Consider the following 20,757-nt stretch of genomic DNA (forward strand, 5'->3'; position numbering starts at 1 on the left):
ATGGAGTAGGAGCATCAGCTCCCCAACAACTCATGTCCACACTCATCCTGATGGTAAGGAAGCGAGTCCACACACATCTTTTTTTTGTTTGTTTGTTTTTGGGTCACACCTGACAGCGCTCAGGGGTTACTCCTGACTCTATGCTCAGAAATTACTCCAGGCAGACTCGGGAAACCATAAGGGATGCCGGGATTCGAACCACCGTCTTCTGCATGCAAGACAAACACCCTACCTCCAGGCTATCTCTCCGGCCCCCCACACGCATCTTGATGGGCAGGAACCATGTCTACACTCAAATGTGACGGGAATAGAAGTGTGTTGTCAATGAGGCCGATAAGGTCAGATCCCAAGATGTAGAAGTCACTGTTGAAATCGGATCTCAGGCAAGTTGACACTCAAAAGAAGCATCCACCAGCCGCTTCAGAAGAGTAACTCAGTTTATTTTAGGTGGGAAATGGATATTTATATTAGGGGAGAGTAAGGTGTGGACTCCATGTCAGCCAGTCGGGTAGGATGTAAGAGGGGATTAAAACGGGGTGTGTGCTTCTGTGTTTAGGGAAGACAGAATAAGGGAATTGGGGTAAACAGCATGTGTGCTCTGGATGTTAAAACAGGGTGTGTGCTTAAGGTGATTAGCTACTCTGTCTGAGGTTATCCATGATGGGGTGGGAGCATATATGTCCAAGATCGTCCATGATGGTTGGGAGGCAGCTCCGTCCAGTTCTGCTGTCTGCAGCGCAGATTTAGTGTTTCCTTGTTTCCTTGCAGGGCTCAAGTCTTTCACATATTCAGTCCTGTGATGCTTTGGGGCATCCTTCTCCCTAAGTCACAGTTAAGCCATCGTTCGCGCTGTGCTTTCTGGCAAGAATGTACCCGCATCCTTGCCTCGGTGGGCCATCCCCCTTTCTGGCACTCCATGTCCCCTTGACATCCTGGATCTAGGTTGGGGGGCATCATGCCTCATGGGCAGGCTGATTTACCATGTAGGTGGCATTCACAGTTGGCATGGTCATAAGAAGAAGGCGCAGGTATGAGTGTACTTTGAGGGGGAAAAGTCCTGTCTGGGCACGAGGTTGGAGTCACAAAAGCAGAAAGAGGAGACACATGTGAAAGAAGGGTTTGCCAGGCCTGGATGGTGAGTCTCGGGAGGCATAGCTGAGAAGGGGGCCCAGCCCTGCATGTACCTGGTGTCTTGCCTGGAGCTTGTCCAGGCCCAGTGCCAGGAAGAGGTCAGGCCTAGCCCAGGGCTGTGCTGGACAGGGACCCTGAAGGAGTGAAGGATGGTGGTGGGGCAGGACTTGGCCTCAAACAGACTCAGGAGTGCTTTGGGTCTTCAGTCATGACCCTTAGGGGACCACATTCTCCCTCATCACTGTCCTGCCTCCCAGGGCAGAACTGGAGGAAAAGAACAACCAACAAAGCCCTCAGCTCTGCCAGGCTCCCTTGTGGGCTCTGGGCCAGCGGACACAGATAAGCAGCATTTGAAGGCGGGGAAGCACTGAGTAACCTGGGGGTGAGAATGCTGGAGATGATGGGGTGGGATGTGGTTGGGCCACACCCATTAGTGCTCAGGCTCTGTGCTCCCGGACCACTTCCAACAGGACTCACGGGACCTTATGCAGTGCTGGGATCAAACCTGAGTGGGCTGCCTGTCACTAATACCTGTGAGAGTTTGCAGGGTTGTGTTGGTACGTGCCTCTGCCACACATGCAGCAGAGACTAGTGGGTAGGCCACTTTCTGTTCCATCGATGGGTGGCACTGCGGTATCCTGCACTAGGGGAACCCAGTGGGCCCAACTAGCGCCTGACAGTTCCTCAGCACATTGCACATGGCAACGTCTGTCCAGGGCCCCTCCCAATCCACCGGCCTCATGCCCAGGAGCTCAGAGGTCTCAGGGACTATTCAGGAGGGAAGCTGGGCCCTCCCGATAGACCAGGCAGGGAGCGGCCACCCGCCGGAGGGATGCAGCAGGCCAGGGGTCATCTCCAGAGTCCCAGGGCGGGGCCGTGGCTGAGGCGCACCACGGCGCAGTGCCAGGGCCCGAGCCCAGACCTTCTCAGCCCATGCCACGTGTCTCCCACAGCTGCAACAGCAAACGCTACCTGGAGGTGCTCCCCAACACCAGCATCATCATCCCCTTCCACAACGAGGGCTGGTCTTCCCTGCTGCGCACGGTGCACAGTGTGCTCCACCGTTCGCCCCCACAGCTGCTGGCCGAGGTCCTGCTGGTGGATGACTTCAGTGACAGAGGTGGCTGTTCCTCCCTTCTGCTGGCTGCCCCTATCTGTCCATCCTCTCCCCTCATCCTTGCTGCCTCCTGTCCCGCCCCTCACTTCCATCCCTCTGCACACAGGAGAAGAGTGGGCGGACCTTGGAGCCACCTCCTGTCACAGTGACCCCCCTTCTCCCCGGCTTGCCTGTTTAGGGGCCAGGTTCCCCTCTTGGAGATGCTCAGTTATTCAGTACAGGGAAGGGCGTAGGTTCCCATCACCCTCAGCCTGCTTCTGCCCAGTGTTTCATGGGGCGGTAGCATCTAACTGATACTTGCATTTCTCCCAGAGGATGCTGGACACTTCTCTCTTGTCACCTCTCCACGATCCCCTCCCAGGGACCTCCCCAGGGGCTACTTCTCTCTAGAACCCCTTCCGGTGACGGTCCCTAGAGAGCAGCTTGTATGTGAGCATATATGAGTGTGCATGTACACGCATGTGAGATTGTACTACTGTGCATGTGAGGAAACATCGTGTGCATTTGTCCATGTGTGTTTGCTTATGTGGGAGCATGTGTGTGAGAATGGTGCGTGCATATGTGAGTATGTGCATTTGTATGTGTGTGTGCATACGCAGGGTCTGCCCATGTTATGCAGCTTCAGTGACTTGCAGTCCCATGGAAGGGAGGCCCCTGACTGGCGTCACATATCAGGTGGGAGGGGGCTGGAGCACGTGACCCAAATGACAGTCAGTACTTCCATTATTCCAATAGATACATTGTGGGTATCTCTGGCTCGGCTGCAGTGCCCAGAACTTATAGCTCGCCATGGAAGTTTTTGGGCCCACCAAGTGAGGATCCTGGGGCCTGCTGGAGGGACTGGGCTGGCATGTGCAGAGGGCAAACCTTTCTCTCCTCTCACCTGCCCATAGAGACCATGGAGCGGCTAGTTTGGGGTTTGCCCAGGTTCTTCCCACCGGCCCTGGAGGAGAGGGAGCAGGCCGCAGGCTCCTGGCCTTTAGGAGGCTGGACAGGCAGCTGAAACCTGCCTGCTGTTGGATTATGTCCAAAAGGGCTGTTGATCGTGAATGGGACCAGTGTTGATCCATAGTTTAGTTGGACACAGCGAGGACCAGTACCCAGCTGACCCAGGTTTAATCCCCAGCACCCGACTGGCCCTCTCAGCCCCACCAGGAGTGATGCCTGAGCCAGAAACAGGCATAAGTCCTGAGCACCACCAGTGTAGCCCTCAAACATACAGCATACAAACGAAAGCTAATATGTCTCCGTGAGCCATCCTAATATGTCTCTGTGAGCCATCCTTTAAGAGCACAGGTCCCTCAGACACGAGTGACTAGGGGCTGGTGCAGATGGTGGCAGGAGTGCAGGGATGAGCACCCTCAGAGTGAGTCAGCCCCTCTCTGCACAGCTTGGCCAGTTGTTCAGTGCCAAGTGGTCTCAGGAACCTGCTGCAGCTCAACACCGCAGCCCTGGGTGCATCTTCCTCTTCCCTCTCCTCCTCAGCTGGCCCTGTGTATTGGTGTCGGGGGCCTTTCACCCTTTCCTCTGCTGCCCTGGCCCGGCACCCTCACTTTCCCTCCCTCCCCACACTCAGGATTGGTCCTGCCCCCCAGGTACCCCCCCTTCACAGACCTGGGCAGTGGGCTCAGGGACACATGCACGTCCCTGTTACATTGGGCCCCTTCCGAGCAACAGACAGCTGCCCCCATCTGACACCCTAGAGAAAAGCAGGTTCTTTGGGGGTCCAGGTGGGTGGTGGTCCCCCCTTCCCAGCTTGCCCTGCAACTTCCCAGGATGTGTTTCCAAACTGAGAAATGGAGGGAGGGGTCCGAGAACAGCTGTTGGGGGTGCTGTTCCATGACTCCTCGGTGCACACCCTTCCCCCCCAACAGAGCACCTGAAGAAGCCACTGGAAGATTACATGGCCCGATTCCCCAGCGTCAGGATCCTTCGCACCAAGAAGCGGGAGGGACTGATAAGGACCCGGATGCTCGGCGCCTCCGCTGCCACCGGGGCTGTCATCACCTTCCTAGACTCGCACTGTGAGGCCAATGTCAACTGGCTGCCACCCCTGCTGGGTGAGGCACCGAGGCACTCCCGCGGTCTGCTCCAATGGGTGGGGGTTCCAGGGGCTGCAGAAGCCCACAGGCCCTGTGCTGAGCGGTGGGCATAGCTGTGACCACTCCTGCTCGGACATGTAGCAGGAGGGTGTTCAGTCGGTCCCACGCGCCCCACGCCCTCGGGGCTCCAGAGACACCGCGAAAGGCGCGGGACACGTCACAGGGTGGAGGCTTGACTGAGCTCCACTTCCTGGCTCCTCTCCCCTCAGACCGCATCGCACGGAACCACAAGGTCATCGTGTGCCCCATGATCGATGTCATCGACCACGATGACTTCCACTACGAGACGCAGGCAGGGGACGCCATGCGGGGCGCCTTCGACTGGGAGATGTACTACAAGCGCATCCCCATCCCGCCCGAGCTGCAGAAGGCTGACCCCAGCGACCCCTTTGAGTGAGTGCGGCTCCTGTTCGGGGATCCCCAAACACAGGCATACGCGTGCATGCGTGTATGCGTGCACTTTGACACAGTCGTGAACTCACATGCGGGCACTGATAAACATGCATGTCCACACACATGCACACACACGTGCACACACATCTCTCACATGCATGCACACGCACTGCTGCCCACTGCCCCTATTGCCGGCTGCACTTCCCTGTCCTCACCAAGGCCGCCTGCCCCTGCACTAGAACCTCCCATGATTCTGGCTAACCAGTATCCACCCCTGCCCCACCTTGGGGGTATCACCTGGCTGCTCCCAGCAAGGATCACTTGTGAAGGAGGCCTGGCCTCTCCTCCGGGCAGTGTGTCCCCTTCGAGGACAGGCTCAGGCCCATCAGCTGACCTGCTTCTCCCTACAGGTCGCCAGTGATGGCTGGTGGGCTGTTTGCCGTGGACCGGAAGTGGTTCTGGGAGCTAGGCGGGTATGACCCTGGCCTGGAGATCTGGGGAGGGGAGCAGTACGAGATCTCCTTCAAGGTGAGACCCCTTGGCCCATCATTGCATGCTGCCCCACAGGATAGACTCACTCCCACCAGCTCTGCCTCCCTCCCACAGCAGGCCCTCCAGGGTCCCACACGTGGCCCCCCACCTGTGTTTGTGGGAACTTGACCTAGGCCAGTGCTTCTCAATTATTTTCTGTTATGCCCCCCTAGGAAGAAGAAAACCTTTTTCACACCCCCCGCATGACTGTAAATAGTATCTTTATTAAAAAAAAAAACTTTAACCTGCAAAACAAAAATATATAAAACAATTTGAGCTGATTTTTTTAATCAGAGGTGATGTCTGGATTAATGGCTACAACGAGCATGTTTTGCAATGCATAGCTTTTCGAAGCACGGTTTGAAGCAGGACACAGTTTGAAGCAGGACACAGTAACTCTCAGCTCCAGAGACATACAGAGACATAAACATGGGGCTTAGCTTGTTATGACAGTGTTTGCCGAGGTTAAACGCACACCCCCTTTACCGAGCGCCCCACTATTTGAGAAGCACTGACATAGGCTCAGCTTGGGGAAGGTGTCCCCTAATAGCTGCTTGGGGGTAGCCCTCAACCATTCCCTCTCCCAGCCAGCAGTGGTATCCTGCAGGGGTCATATGGTCTGGGGACAGCAGTGAACCGCAGGACAGCAGTCAGGGACAAGGGGCTCCTTCTGGGCATCAGGGCTCATGGCCTGGCTGCCACTGTTGGTGCAGGTGCCTCATCCTGGCCATGTCCCCATGTCTCAGTTCAGCCCTCACTTGGTGCCTTTGCTGCTGCTGCAGATGGGGGGCCCTGGCACCATCCCCATGAGTAGGTGGTTCGTGGCCATTGCAGATGCAGTGGGAACCAGGTGGGTACTAATGGGCAGGGCGAGTCCCAGGCCCAGGTTCAAGGAGGACCAAGAGACCCAGGGACCAGAGTCTGGACTTGGCTCACAGGAGGCCCAGGTTTATCACCAGCACTGCATAGGAGTGGCCCTGAGCACTGAGCTGGAATCAGTCTTAAGCACTGTCCAGGGGGTCCCAAACTTAACCTTTGCATAAGCCAATGTTAGATAGGGATTGGGGCTGTTGCAGAGAGCCATGGCTGCCCCCCAACACTGCCAGGCTTAAATACTGGTCCCTCTGCTTCTCCTGCTGGTTACCCCAGCCTCCTAAAGTAGCTGAGCCAGGCCCTTAGCCCTTTGCACAGAGGTGGGCAGTGGGCAAGAAGCAAATGGGGGTCCTTGAGCTCATCTCCTGGACACTGTGGCTCACAGATCTTCAGGCCACCCATGGTTGCCCACTTTGTAGACCCTAGCTCATCTCTGTCCATCCCCCCACAGGTATGGATGTGTGGGGGCCGCATGGAGGACATTCCCTGTTCCCGTGTGGGCCATATCTACCGCAAGTATGTGCCCTACAAAGTGCCTGCCGGAGTCAGCCTCGCCAGGGTAAGCTGATGGGGGGAGAGGGCACTGGGGTCTCTACCTGCACCCCACCCCTCCTGGGGCTGCCCTAGAGCCCCACCCAGCTCCACTGTGCAAGAGATGGGAGGGCACCTGCAAGCCATCTTTGCTTAGAGCAGCACCTTGTACACTCACCCATCACCCCTCACCCAGGAGAGGCTTTTGTCGGGGCTTGATTTTTCATGGCTTGTCCCCCCCCCCCCCCCGACCCCACTAGGTTCTTGAAATCACAGGTTTAAGAAATTATTTCAGGATCCTGAAATAACTCAAGGGTTAAGGCACTTCCCTTGCACACTGCTGATCCCTGTACTTCATTTGGGCTCCCACCCCCCCCCCCCCAGGCGTGGTTCCTGAGCACAGGGCCCAGAGTGAGTCCAGAGCACCGCTGGGTGTGGTCCTCAAACCAAAGAATAAAAGAATCCACGAGAGTGTCAGGTTCACCTCAACTCCCCAGTGATACCAGGAAACGGCTTTGGCCTCATCTGGCCAGCCCCGGAAATGAGTCAGCCAGAGCGTTTCCGGCCTGGCTCTCGTGGTAGCTGTGAGTTATATGGTGGTGAGTGAGTGTCTTGGACAGACAGTAAAAGAAAATAAAGAGGGGGAGGGTACCCAGACAGTATAGAGCCATGGGGGAGCTGCCCTTGACGCTGCTTGGCTGCTGTCTCCTCCTAGGGTCTGTCTCCTCAGGTTGCGCCCTCCTCCCCATTTCCCACCACTCAGGCACAGAGTTTGCACCCAACTCTGAATTCTGGACAAACCAGAGTTTGGTGATTTGAGGGTGATTGTCACTATAGCAAGGATGGGAGATCCAGCCATATTGCCCTCTAGTGGCCCGAGGCTCCAATGACAACGCCCTTTGGTAAGGCGCTGTCATTCTAAAGGCCCTGGGGTAGCCTCAGGTCTAGTAACCCTGGCACCAAAGCTTCTGATGGACAGAGAGCCACAGAGGGACAGACAGACAGAGGGCCATGGAGAGAGAGACAGACAGAGGGCCAATGGAGGGACAGATAAAGGGCCAACAGAGAGACAGGGCCCACAAAGGGACATACAAAGAACCAACAGAGGGACAGACATAGGGCCCATGGAGAAACAGACAAGGGATAGACACTAACATGAGGTGGCTGTTCAGGATAGAGCACTTGCCCACTTGTCCACTCCAGGGACTCAAATCTTCCATCTGCCTCTGGAAAGGGACTGGGGAGCATTAGTAACAGGTACCAGCCCTCAACAGGTACCATACCCTCAATCCCTGATGGGTATTTGTAGAAATACATATTAATTATTGAGTCCTGGATGGTTGCGGATGGTGATGGATAGATGGTAAGGCCTTCTCTGCTGGCCTGGGCCACGCGCCTGCAACCCCCTCCAGCCGGCCGATCTGCGTGTTCAGGCTCATGGTGAAGAAATGATCCACAGGCAGTCAGGTTCAGGAGACATCAGTTTATTAAGGCCCTAGACATCATGTGTGGCTTCTAAGCTCAAACCTTTTAATCAGCCTATTTTAGCCACCCAGCATCTCAGCCTGTTTCCTTCCTCCATACTGCCTGTTCCTCCAGCCGCTTCTTGCTTCCTCATCTTTCCCCTTAACCCCTGAAGCAACCCTTTTGTTCCCTTCCGTAGACCCCTCCTGGAAATGGGCTAGTCTGCCTCTCCAGGTGATTTTAGCATTTTTTTCCTGGGAGGGGTTATCGGTATTGAGGTGAAACTGGTGAAACCCCAGTTCTTTGGGGCTCCAGCTATGAGGCTTGCCCCCCACCCGCTGCCCCAGAACCTGAAGCGTGTGGCAGAGGTATGGATGGACGAGTTCGCTGAACACATCTACCAGCGCAGGCCCGAGTACCGGCACCTCTCAGCTGGAGACGTGGCTGCCCAGAAGCAGCTCCGTGCAAGACTCAACTGTAAGAGCTTCAAGTGGTTCATGAACAAGATCGCCTGGGACCTGCCCAAGCACTACCCACCTGTGGAGCCCCCGGCTGCTGCCTGGGGGGAGGTGAGTGGGGCTCCAATACCCTGGGGCCCCGCAAAGGGCAGTCCAGAAGCTGGCAGGAGGAGCGGCTGTGCTTGGACCTCAGCGTGTTCCTAGGAGTCCCCACCCACCCAGGCAGGGCTCAGCGCCTCTTCAGGCTCATAGCAGACCCTTCACAGACCCCCATCTTCTCCTCTGTCCCTCCCAATGCAGATACGCAATGTAGGCATGGGACTGTGTATGGACACGAAGCATGGAGCCTCTGGCTCCCCACTGAAGATGGAAAACTGCGTGCAGGGCCTGGGTGAGGCTGCATGGAGCAGCATGCAGGTGAGGCCGGGGACACACCCCACTCAGACCCTGGCCAGGGCTTCTGGGAGCTTCCTGGGCACCTGGGAGAGGCTATAAAACACCCTGTCCCCCAGGGCAGGTCACAGATGGCCAGCCAGCTTTGTATCCTGCTACAGGCCCATGGCCAGCCCCGTGTCTGTAGGAAGGGATCCTGGCGGTGGCCAGTCCCTGTCCTGTTGCAGGCAGAGAGCCATTGGACTGACACTGCCTGTGCACAGGTGTTCACACTCACCTGGAGGGAGGATATCCGGCCCGGGGACCCCCAGCACACCAAGAAGCTCTGCTTGGATGCGGTCTCGCACACCAGCCCCGTCACCCTCTATGACTGCCACAGCATGAAGGGAAACCAGCTGTGGAAATATCGCTCGGTAAGGGGGCTATGGAGGTGTGTGTGGGACCTTTCTGGGCATAGCACAGCTGTGTGGGCCCAAAGGTTCAGGGCTGTGCTTGCCAGGGACTGACACTCTACTCCGGAGCTCATGCAGGCCAGGCCTGGACAGGCCTTGTTCACCCCGGCCAGGGAAAGTTTCTCAAATAGCCACCTAAAGGCCCATAATGGAGCACAGGGGAGGCACTGGTCTTGCTTGCGGCCAGTTCGATCCTTGAGCCTGTCAGGAGTTCAGCCCCAAGCACTGAGCCAGGAATGAGCCCAGAGCATGGAATCGGGGTGAGCACTGAGCACGGAGCCAGAGTAAACCCTGGGTGCTGCCAGGTGTGACCCCCAAAACTAAAACAATCCATCTGTGCTCATTTCCCTTCACATGTACCACTCTGAGGTTCTGGCTTTTCCAGACAGAGGTTTTGGTTTTCTGGGGCCGGAGAGATAGCACAGTGGTAGGGCATTTGCTTTGCATGTGGCTGACCCTGGACAGACCCAGGTTTGATTCCCGGCATCCCATATCATCTCCCGAGCCTTCCAGGAGTGATTTCTGAGCTCATAGCCAGAAGTAATCCGTGAACGCTGCTGGGTATGGCCCAGGCCCCCACCCCTCAAATAAAAAGTTCTGGTTTTCTGGAAATAACTCCAGTTGGCAGCTAATTGCCTTAGGGAAGATCTCCCTGAGGCCTGGTGATGGCCACTGTGGGAGCACATTGTGTCCAAATCCCAGGTACTGTGGGGCCAGTCCAACAGCATCAGACTATGTGCTGGAGCATCCGGTTGTAGGGAGTGTCCAGTGTCCCCTCATGCCAATACATTGTATTGCCCGATGCCCCTCGTGCCCATCTGCTGCAGCTTCCCCAATGCCTGCTGTCTTGCAGGACAAGAGTCTGTACCACCCAGTGAGCGGCAGCTGTGTGGACTGCAGTGAGAGTGAGCGGCGGGTCTTCATGAGCACCTGTGACCCTGCCTCGCGCACCCAGCAGTGGGTGTTCCAGTTCGTCAACGCCTCGGTTCTGGAGCAGTTCAGCAGGTCCTGAGCCGCCCAGCTCGGCCTTCTGCCTGGATGACAGCAGCGGGCTCCTGTGAGAGGCTGCCCAGACCCTGCGGCACGGCTCCTGTCTGGTGCTGGCATTGCTGGAAAGTGAGCCAGCATCCCCCAGAATCGGTTCTGCAGGCGCACGAAGGGGACCACCCCTCACAGAGCTGACCTAGAGAAGGAGTCTCAAGTGGCCTGAGGGGGCTGGTGGCAGCTAGGGGAGGAGGAGGCTGGCCTGGGCTCTCTGGGACTCGACTCTGAGTCAGCCCTCGCTGCCTGGCTGGACACTCCAACATGGGGTCTTGGAGGGACCCTAGAACCTCAAGGAAGTCTCATTTCCTGTCTTTCTCCCAGCCTTCCTCCTCTCCGTCCCACTCTACTCTGCTGTCCTCCCCACCCCTGTGCCCAGGAGGAACTCTGTCACTAATACAGGCTGGAAGGCACCCCAGGAAGCTGGTTCCTGGTATCCAGCCTGCCCTCAGCAGCCTACAGTGTCTCTGACCTTCAAGGGGGTAGCAAGCCCTCCCTCCGGCTTGTCCCCCAGCTTGTGCAGAGTGTGGGTGTAGGTGTCTCTACTGCAGCCTTCCTAGCTCACAGCTGCAGAGAAGGAAAGATCCCGGGAGTCCGCTGCTCCCCACAAGTCCTTCATGTCTGCCCCTTCCCCCTTCAGTCCCATGTCAGACCCCCTCACAGGCTTACCTGCCGCTGCAATAGTGATGGGGAAAGCTGGGCCAGGGACCCCTTTGAGAGCTCTCCTGGGTTGCAGGGGCCCAGAACAGGAATTAAGAGATGCAGAGTGGAGTGTGGTTGCACATAGGACAGACCCCCACTCTGCCCAGCACAAGCCTGGCTCCACATCCCCACCTGTATGTGCCTGCATCAGGGCCTGGTTGGGGGTGGGCGTCCCCTTCCCAAGGACCCCAGAACCTCCAGAGAGCGCAGTGCAGTGTCTTCAAATAAAAACGATGGTGCCTTTCAGAGAAGAAAATTGCAACTGCAGAAATCCCGAAACTTGAACATTTCCTAGTGCCTTGTCAGAGCAGGATAGGGGACTTGGGTGGGTGTGTTTCCAGGTCTCTCTCCCATGGGTGGGAAGCAACGGCCAAGGCCGGAGCCACCAGCCTCACAGGGCCTCTGCCCCTACCCTGTCCCTGCCCACTACCTGAAAGTCCAGATGAGTCTGACTGTGTGCAGCAGCTGTCTCAGTTTACTTTCTGACTTTGTACCCCAAGAGGGCCAGGCAGTCTTGTGTCCCCAGTGCAGCCCAAGGAATGGGCCCCTTGTCCCTGAGACTATTCTGGGCATGAAGCCACAGGGGCGTGGCCAGGAAGTTCCCCGTCCCCAATATCATGGCCTCTGTTTCTGGAGAGTTTAATTTCTCTTTGCAGGAACATGTGGGAAGTTCTTCAGAAGGACCTCACAAGTAAGCCTCTCCCATGGTCCCTTTGTTGCCATGGGCCCTTCTCAGGGGACATGACGAACTGAGGGTGGAGGCATTTCCCATTCACCCCAAGCCTGCTCCCCTACGTCGGCCCCTTGTGCTTTCCACTGTGGCCTCCGCACCCCAAGCATGGAAGGCCTCTTTCCAAAAGCTCCTATGTGGAAGTGGGGCAAGGCGTAGTCTGAGCTGGAGTTTCTGATCAGGCTCATCCTGATCAGGCCGCTGCCGCCTCTGTCCCCAAGGGACAACAAACACCTCACTGCCTCCTTCCTGGGGTCCCAAAGGGGCAATGACAGGTGGGAAGTAGAACTGGGAGGGTTCTGGAGGGGGCTCCACATGGCTCCTGGCTCTGTCACCTTGCAGAGCACTGTGGGAGGGGGCTCCTGCACCCCTGTGGCTGTGTTCATGCTGAATAAACCTACAGTCTTTGGCTAACATTGTCTCTGGCTCCTTCCTTCTCTGCCACCTGTCTCCGACTTCTTTCCTGGATCTCCCCTTCTCCTAGCCCAGTGTCTCACCGGGGGCCACACAGACCCCTCCTGCCCTTCCAGCACAAAGAAGGCTGACCGCTGACAGCTCAGGTAGACTGGACCAATACCCACACAATGGGGTTGGAGTGTAGGGGATGCCACTCCGAGAGCCTGAGACGAGGGCAAATGGGCTCCCCCAGGAGACTGCGGGGAGCATCGTGAGCGTGATCCTTAGGTGGAGACATAAGCAGCCCCCCACTGCTTATGTCTGCTTATGTCTGTCTCTTGCAGGCTGTAGCAAAACTGGGGGGATCAGGAGGTCAGTGATGTAGGGTGATCATCACTGAGGCGGGGGCATGCAGATTTCTGTGGTCACGGGTGGAGGAAGGGCTGCGAGAGGGCTGTCAGGGACAGCCTCTTTGGACCTTGAACAAGGAGAGTGTGGGGGTGTTTCAACCCACCCTACATCTGCCCCTAAGCTGCAGGTGTTGGAGTAGAAATGGACACTCTGGACCAGCAGAGGGTGCTGTGAGCTCACCCAGACAAGCAGAGGGTGCTGTAGGCCTACAGAGTGACTTATAAGGCATCTTAAAAGGATATCATAAAGCCATATTCCTTTAAAGAACCCTTCTTTGGTGCTCTTGAGGAAGGTTCTGGTTTTGATCCCCTTCAGAGAGAAAGAAAGTAGGAGCTGAAGTACAGTGGGTAACTGATTTCCAGCACCCTATATGGTCCCCCAAGCCCTGCCAGGAGTGATTCTTGAGTGTAGAGGAAGGGGTAAGTCCTGAGCACCGCCAGGTGTGGGCCCAAGGAAGGGAGGAAGAGATGGATATGCCTTAGTCCATGCCTTGAACGCATTGACCCAATTCCAAGATCCCAGCACAGCACAAATGTAAGTATATACAGATCTGCATTCCTACATATTGGAGAAACTGTGTCTCCTTTTGTAACAGTATCAAGGGGTCAGGAATGGGGCTCCCCAGTCTCAGGACCTGGGTTCCTGGCAAAAGAAAAATAACCAATTAATTGCAAAAGTTAGTGTTTCTCTCATCAAAGAACTACAACTACACAGTAAAACCTCCAACTATTTCCCCTTTTCTCTGTTGACCTTCAATTTCAAGAGAGCCATAACTATCATCTCTCAAATGGTGGAAGGTAGCAGGTGATGTGTCTACTTTTTCTTTTTATTCTAAGCATAGATTTACATAGCTTGTGTATGTGAGTGAGAGAGAGAGAGAGAGAGAGAGAGAGAGAGAGAGAGAGAGAGAGAGAGAGAGAGAGAGAGAGAGAGAGAGAGAGAGAGAGAGAGAGAGAGAGAGAGAGAGAGAGAGAGAGAGGTTTATATCATGGGTTTTGTTTTGGGGCCTCATCCAGTGGTACTTGGGGCTCAGGGGGTGCTGGCAGGCAGTGTGGGGCCTAGGATCAAATCTGGGGCTCCTGCATATAAATCATGTGTTCCAAGCCCCAAGACACATGGGGGGGGGGGTTTTGCTGGGGCTACACCGGTGTGGCTCTGAGGGGTTACTCTTGGCTCTGCTCTCAGAACTTATTTCTGGCAGCCTCTGGGGACCATACAGGATGCCTGGTGGGCTTCGTGCAAGGCAAACACCTTACCCGCTGTAAGTCACATTGTTTGGTGGGGGGCACAGCCGGCATTGCTCGGGATTTACTACTCCTGGCTGTGCGCTCAGAAGTCGCTCCTGGCCGGCTCGGGGGACCTTATGGGAGGCCGGGCTTCGAATCGAATCGGGGTCTGTCCAGGGAGTCCCATCTCTTGCGGGAAGGAGTGGGGCCTGGGTCGCACTGGAGTGGTCAGGAGCCCCACAGGTGCCAGGCGGTCAAGCTGGGTCGGCCGACTCCCAAGGCCGGCCCTTGACCTCGGCCCATCTCTCCGGCCCGCCACGTCCCGCAATCGGAGTCGACGCACGGGCCGCACAGAGATTCCTCCAGCCGTCAGCTCCTGAGAGACTCTCTGTGGCGAGGCCTCCGCCGGAGTCAGAAGTGCCCGGGGACGCCGCGTCCTGACTAACCCTAACCAGGGTCCCTGCGCTCGAGCCCGGCTGCCCCCGAGAGCGTCGGGGCCGACTCTCGGCCCGCTCCCGGCCGCGCACTCGCGACTCCCTCGGAGCCCGTCCCGGCCGCCGGGGCCAGGAAGTCGCCGGGCGCCGGGGAGCGGCAGCGGCGCGGGCCAATGGGGAGCCCCAGCGCCGGCCGCGGCCCCGCCCCCGCCGCGCGCGCCGCCAATGGGAGGCCGGGGGCGGGACTTCCGCCGTCGGTCCGCGGCGGCGCGGGGCTCGGGCGCGGCGGCCGGCCGGGCCGGGGCTGGGGCGGGCGGCCGCGGGTGGACGCGGGGACGCGGGGCCGCGGGCGGGCGGGCGGGCGGCGAGGACGCCCCGGCCCCGCGGGCCCGGGCGATGAACGGCCTCGGCGCGGCGGCGGCGGCGGCGGCGGCGGAGGAGGGGGACGAGGACGAGGACGCCCGCCCGGCGCCGCCCGCCGCGCCCGCCGGCCCCGGCGTCCAGGGCGGCCAGAGCTGCTGCCTCATCGCCGACGGCCGGCGCTGCGGGCGGCCCGCGGGCAACGCGTCCTTCAGCAAGCGCGTGCAGAAGAGCGTCTCGCAGAAGAGGCTGCGGCTGGACATCGACCGCGCCGTGAGTGCGCCGCCCGCCCGCCCCGTCTGCAGGGCCAGCCCAGGGCGGGAGTGCGGCCCGCAGGGCTCCGGGGCGCTGGAGGCCCAGGGACGCGCTGGGCGCGGGAGGAGCAGGGCCCGGACGAGGCCGCCGCAGGGTCCCGGCGGTCCTGCGCCGGGCCCTGGCCGCTCCCCCGCTTGCACGGCGCTGGTCAGGCGCCGCACTGGGTGTCCAGTCTGCGGCGGCCCTCCGCACCGCACAGACTCCCTTCCCTCCCCGCAGTCTCAGAGGACAGCGCCGGGGCCAGCCGTAGCCTCAGGCTCTCCGCGCTGCCGTGGTGAGCGGGCAAGTGTCCCCGCGGCGGCGCTGCCACTCACGCAGCCTGCCCCTGTCCTCCGATCCCTTCTGCAGCGGCTGAGCCAGGGCCCTCTGGCCTCCTCTCCGAATCTTGGAGTCTGGTCCACTCACAGCTTCCTGGGGCGGGGGTGCAGGATCTAACTGCGATTCTAACTGGGTCCGTCCTCCCAGCCCGAGTGCTGGGTCTCATGAGTTTGAGGGTGCAGAAAGTGAAGCAAAGAAGTAGTCGCTGGGCCTCCTGGAGGCCCAGGGAGAGGACAGGTTCTGTGACTCAGGGGTCTCAGAGACCCTTGGCGACCAGAACTGGAAACACGCCTCGGGCCTCTTGGCGCAGCTTCCTGTCCTGGGGAAGGACGAAAATGGGAATGGGAACGGGACTCGGAAGGCACCGCCAAAACCTGGCTGCCACCAAAGTCAGCTCATTATCACCTAGGCGGGTCATTCTTTAGTGGAAAGGGGTGTCGGTGGGGACCAGCTTGCAGGCCTCAGTCTGGGCCCACCCACCCTCCTCTCTAGGAAGAAGGCGGTAGCAGAGTGGGACTAGGAGAGCCTTGGAGGGCTGGAGGTGTGGACCAAGCCTCACGGCTGGCTGACTTTGCCCTGACCTTGCCCACCCGTGTGCATCACCCAGTTCCTGCCCCTGGGAGCTGGCGGTGCCCATGCTCTTGGGGCCACCTGCTCTGCGGCTTGCAGGGATCAAGGATTGAGGGCCTGTCCTGGCCCCTTGCAGGCCTTCACTCCCACGGACTTGGGTCCAATTCCTCACAGGTGAGGCATCTTTACATCTGCGACTTCCACAAGAACTTCATCCAGAGTGTGCGCAACAAGAGGAAGCGGAAGACCAGTGACGATGGAGGCGACTCTCCTGAGCAGGACGTGGATGTGCCTGAGGTGGGGGTGGAGGGCACTTCTGGCCCCTCGTACTGTGGCCCTGCTAGGCCCTTTGTGGTCCTTACCACTGCACAGATACATTTGGGGTGGAGGCTTCTGCCTGGCTTCCTGAGGAGGGAGTTCCTGGCAGGCGTGAGCAGCCATCCTGGGCAAGGGTTTGAGGATATTTGCCTTCCATCTGCTCTGGTGCCCTCCTTGAGCAGTGAGCAAAGGCAGAGCCCACAGCTCTTGGCCTGCCCTCACCACCAGAGGGAGCCACTTGCCAGCTGCCCCCCAACACCCAGGGGAGGAACGGGGGTCTGGACCGGTCCCGAGGGCAGACATACTGGGCAGCACTCTTGTACAGGTACGCATTGTGGGTGCACAGGCGCTCTCCTCTAGTCTGCTCTCTCTCCGGCAGGTGGACCTGTTTCAGCTGCAGGTGAACACTCTTCGGCGTTATAAACGCCATTACAAGCTACAGACCCGGCCTGGCTTCAATAAGGCACAGCTGGCGGAAGTAGGTTGCATGAGCCCTTCTTGCACCCTCATCCCTGCCCCAGGGAAGATCCCAGAGCTCTGGACACACAACCCCACCCTCCTCCTCCTAGCCCCTCGCTTCTCTGCACTTGGCCCCTGGCCCTGGTCCAAGGACAGCCCAGCACTCCGTCCCCCAGCCACTCACTGGCTTCTATGTGCTCGGTCTCGTCTCTACCAGCCTTTCCTCCTCTTCAGACTGGGGGCTAGTGGGTTTCTAACTGAGCATCCCTGAGCAGGTTCTTGCTCACTCTGAACCCCTGGGCCCCAGGACAGTCTGTCTGCACTGGGTGCTGAGAGCATGGGGAGGTTCTTCCTTTGCCAGGTGTAATTCTGTGCTTAGAGAAAAGATAAACAGGTCCAAGAAAAACAAGCAAACCAACAAAAATATTTGGGGCCAGAGCGATAGTATGGAGGTAACGCATTTGCCTTGTGTGCAGAAGGTCTGTGGTTCGAATCCCGGCATCCCATTGGGTCCCCCGAGCCTGCCAGGAGCGATTTCTGAGCATAGAGCCAGGAGGAACCCCTGAGCACTGCCGGGTGTGACCCAAAAATAGAAACAAAAAAAAGGGCCCGGAGAGATAGCACAGCGCATTTGCCTTGCAAGCAGCCAATCCAGGACCAAAGGTGGTTGGTTCGAATCCCTGTGTCCCATATGGTCCCCCGTGCCTGCCAGGAGCTATTTCTGAGCAGACAGCCAGGAGTAACCCCTGAGCACAGCCGGGTGTGACCCAAAAAGCAAAAAACAAAAATAAAAACAAAAAAAAAAAGAAACAAACAAAAAAAACCCAAAAGGTCCAAGAGCCTATCCTAGTCTGCTTTCTCTTTGGTGCTCACAGGCACCTGCTTTGACCTTCCTGGCCCGCCCTTCTGAAGGTTTCACAAGCCTTTGGGCTGGTGGGGAGCATTTCCAGGCTGGGAGCAGGAACTAAGGGTCTGTGGTGTCCTGGGAGAACTTGGTGTGACTTAAAGGAGTTCTTGGGTCAGACTCATATTGGTTTGAGGCAGCTTTAGTTTTTTTTTTTTTTGTTTACTTGTTTATTTGGCCAAACCCATTAGTGCTCAGAAATCAGGGTTTTGGCAACCACATATGTTGCCAGGAGTTGAAACCAGGTGCAAGGCAAGTGCCCTACATGCTGTACTATTGCAGCTTCGGGGACCCCTTTGGGCTGCATCAGGCCCTGGTTGGTCCCGGTGGTGGGCCCAAACTTTCACAGGGGAGGAAGCTGATGCATGGCAGTAATGGGGCTGCTGTGCAATGCATGGCTGCTGAGGATGTGTCGGTGCTTCTAAAGGTCTGAATGTGGGAGCATCTCCCCAGGGTGGCCCCCGCCAAGCTGAGATGCACTTGTGACTCGTTTCCCCACCTGTTTCCTGTGTAGACGGTGAGTCGGCACTTTCGGAACATCCCTGTGAATGAGAAGGAGACCCTGGCCTACTTTATCTACATGGTGAAGAGCAACAAAGGGCGGCTGGACCAGCGGGCGGAGGGCGGCAAGCCTGAGTGACAGTTACTCTTTGAATACGGCTTGGCTGACCCAGGCAGAGGGTGATAAGCCCAGTGACACTCATTGGCCCTGTGAATGCGGCAGCAAAGACTGCGGGACCTGGTGTGGTGGGCTCCCATGTGAGCAGACCCTTCTGCATCGGCCAGCCTCCCTCTCCTCACAGCCTCTGCTTCTTTCTGCTCACCTTTCCCGTTGCCTCTGTATGCTGAGCATACTTCATGCGCCAGCAGTGCCAGCAGGAGTGGGGTCAAACCCCTTGGAACTGCCCCACATGCCTATCCCGGGTACAGCCTTGAAGGATGGACACACTACAGTGGGTAGGAAAAAGGCCTGGGCTAGCAGGAGTCATGGAGCTGGGCCTCAGGCTTGTTCTGTGAGCAGTCATCCTCCCGGCCAAGGGGAAGACTGGTAAAATGATGTTTTGTTTTTTATGAAATGACCTGATTTTTTTTTTTTTCAATTAACTTGGGGTCATGGCATGACTCAGTGGTGGCCCACTGACCTCTCTGGATCTCTGGGTTCACCCCAGAAGCAACAAAACAGAAACACAAGTTCGCATTCTCTCAGCCAAAGCATCCTCTGAAAACAAAGCTTTATGGCCCAGAATCGGCTTCTGCAAAGCATGTTTGTGGGTGTGTTGGATATGGCGGTGGTCCAGTCTGTGCTGACACGGTGGGCCCCAGTGACATGTGAACAAATGTGAGCTGTAACTAGTGCTAGTTGGGGTGTCCAGCAGAGTTGTGCCTGAACATCCTGGGGCAGGGGATCGGGGGAATTGAGCTGGTTCATTGGCATCTTCCAGAGACCTTATAGGTGGCATCTCTGGGGCTGAGACTGGATTTGCCTGCTTGCTAGGCTGCAGCCCTGAGGTCCTAGCACCAGGCACAGCAGCTGGGGGCAGTGTGGGCTGCAGTGTTACCTGCTCTCCCACTTGCCCTTCTCCCTACCCTATCAGTGGGCTAGGCTCTGGGCAGTGTGAGAGGATGCCCTGACCAGGGAGCTGATCCTGACCTCCAATCTGTCCCATCTCACCTACTGACCTTGGTAGTTGACACTCCCTGGGAACACCTGTGTCTGCTGTTGGCCTTGCTTGACGGTTTCAAAGGGACAGATGAGCCCACAAGAGGAAAGGGTGTAGGGGACAGAGGATGGGACACTATGTCCTTGTGTGGGTGCTGGGCCCCAAATCTCAGTCATCTTGTCTCCTGCCCAAGGGGGTCCCTGATCTGGGAAGGGGAGTGTGTGGGGCCATTTCGGTTGCAGGCCAAGTTTCTGTGGCTGTGTTTCTGGTTGCCCATATCACTCCGGCCATGACAGCCTCCTTAGGTAGCTAGTGATAACCCCCCACCCATGGGCTTCCTTAGGTCCTTTTGGGCTCAGACCTTTGACATTCGCCACTCAGGTCCCCTTGTAATGTCCCTGCACAGACCCCTAGTTCTGGATTTGTCCAGATTGTTTCAGAAGTGCAAAGGCTTGTCCACACAAACTAACCAAAAGCCACTTTTTTGGGGGGGGTTGGGGGGCCACACCCAGCTGCACTCAGGAGTCACTCCTGGCTCTATGGTCAGAAATCACTCCTGGCAAGCTAAGGGGACCATATGGGATGCCAAGATTCGAACCACTGTCCTGCATGCAAGGCAAACGCCCTATCTCCATGCTATCCAGCCCCCCAAAAGCCACTTGAGTAGCCTCATGCACCTGCTGTTTGCTCCCCCTGGGATAAAGCATTTGCCTGGGGACGCCTGGACCCCTGAGCCAGGCACACAGTATAGGTTGTTCCTTGTCACAAATTTGGGGCGGTGAGAGGAGTTCAAGGTCACCAGAAGATCACTGCTAACCAGAGTCCATGACTGGGACCAGGGACTGGCTGGGGTGGAGCTTGCGTTGTGGTTGCCAGGAGACAGAGGTCACAGCACTGAGGGACATGGGACCAGGTCAGGTAGCTGCCAGTTGAGCACATATGGACGGACCTTCAGTGCTCATGCACACCTGGGACCCAGCACAGGTGGGGCCTAGGGAGGGGAATCGGGGTAGAGTTCCAGGGGCTTCTTGGAGGCAGAGACTTTAGGGGACAGAGCTGAGGAAGAGGGCGGGGAAGGTGAGTAAAGGAGAGGAGGGGTCTGAGAGGTCAGACCACAACAGTGACCTGCCTGGTCTTGGCAGAGGTTTGGTCTTGGAGCTCCCTGGCTCTCAGTTTCCACTTTATCTAGTCTAAGACGGACATGAAAGTGAGTCCTTTAGGAGTGTCCATGGGGCAAGATCTGATCCCCAACCCAGCTGTGAGGTTTATTTACCCCATTGGTGGTCTAAGGGTTCCCAAGCATGCCTCCCACAGCAGAGGCAGAAGCTTCAGACTGCATGGCCTTTGGCCAGCACATGGTCTAAACTGAGGCTACTGCCTCCCTCTGTCCCCATGGGCCCGGGACTATTCTCCTTCTACCCCCATCCAACCTATATCCTTCCTGTGGCCCCTGAGAACATCCTGGGT

The 20,757-nt window shown here is 57.6% G+C and overlaps 2 protein-coding genes across 2 annotated transcripts in view; both read left to right on the forward strand.

Annotated features, from left to right (window-relative positions):
- The window catches only part of GALNT10 (polypeptide N-acetylgalactosaminyltransferase 10), a 38,813-nt gene extending 28,139 nt beyond the window's left edge, over positions 1–10,674 (forward strand). The window contains exons 4-12 of the mRNA XM_049776056.1: positions 2,085–2,251; positions 4,123–4,308; positions 4,560–4,743; positions 5,154–5,271; positions 6,599–6,706; positions 8,490–8,711; positions 8,901–9,017; positions 9,257–9,406; positions 10,299–10,674. Coding sequence (XP_049632013.1) covers positions 2,085–2,251; positions 4,123–4,308; positions 4,560–4,743; positions 5,154–5,271; positions 6,599–6,706; positions 8,490–8,711; positions 8,901–9,017; positions 9,257–9,406; positions 10,299–10,457 — 1,411 coding nt within the window. The 3' untranslated portion in view covers positions 10,458–10,674. The remainder of the gene's footprint in view (positions 1–2,084; positions 2,252–4,122; positions 4,309–4,559; positions 4,744–5,153; positions 5,272–6,598; positions 6,707–8,489; positions 8,712–8,900; positions 9,018–9,256; positions 9,407–10,298) is intronic.
- A 4,088-nt stretch (positions 10,675–14,762) lies between these two features.
- On the forward strand, positions 14,763–18,875 carry SAP30L (SAP30 like). Its single transcript, XM_049776098.1, has 4 exons — positions 14,763–15,018; positions 16,123–16,245; positions 16,646–16,744; positions 18,144–18,875. Exons 1-4 carry the CDS (start codon positions 14,782–14,784, stop codon positions 18,267–18,269), a joined length of 585 nt encoding a protein of 194 aa, XP_049632055.1. The 5' UTR covers positions 14,763–14,781; the 3' UTR covers positions 18,270–18,875.
- The last annotated feature ends 1,882 nt before the right edge of the window (positions 18,876–20,757 follow it).

This window comes from Suncus etruscus, chromosome 6 (genome assembly GCF_024139225.1).
Source record: "Suncus etruscus isolate mSunEtr1 chromosome 6, mSunEtr1.pri.cur, whole genome shotgun sequence".
In the NCBI taxonomy this organism is placed as follows: Eukaryota; Metazoa; Chordata; class Mammalia; order Eulipotyphla; family Soricidae; genus Suncus; species Suncus etruscus.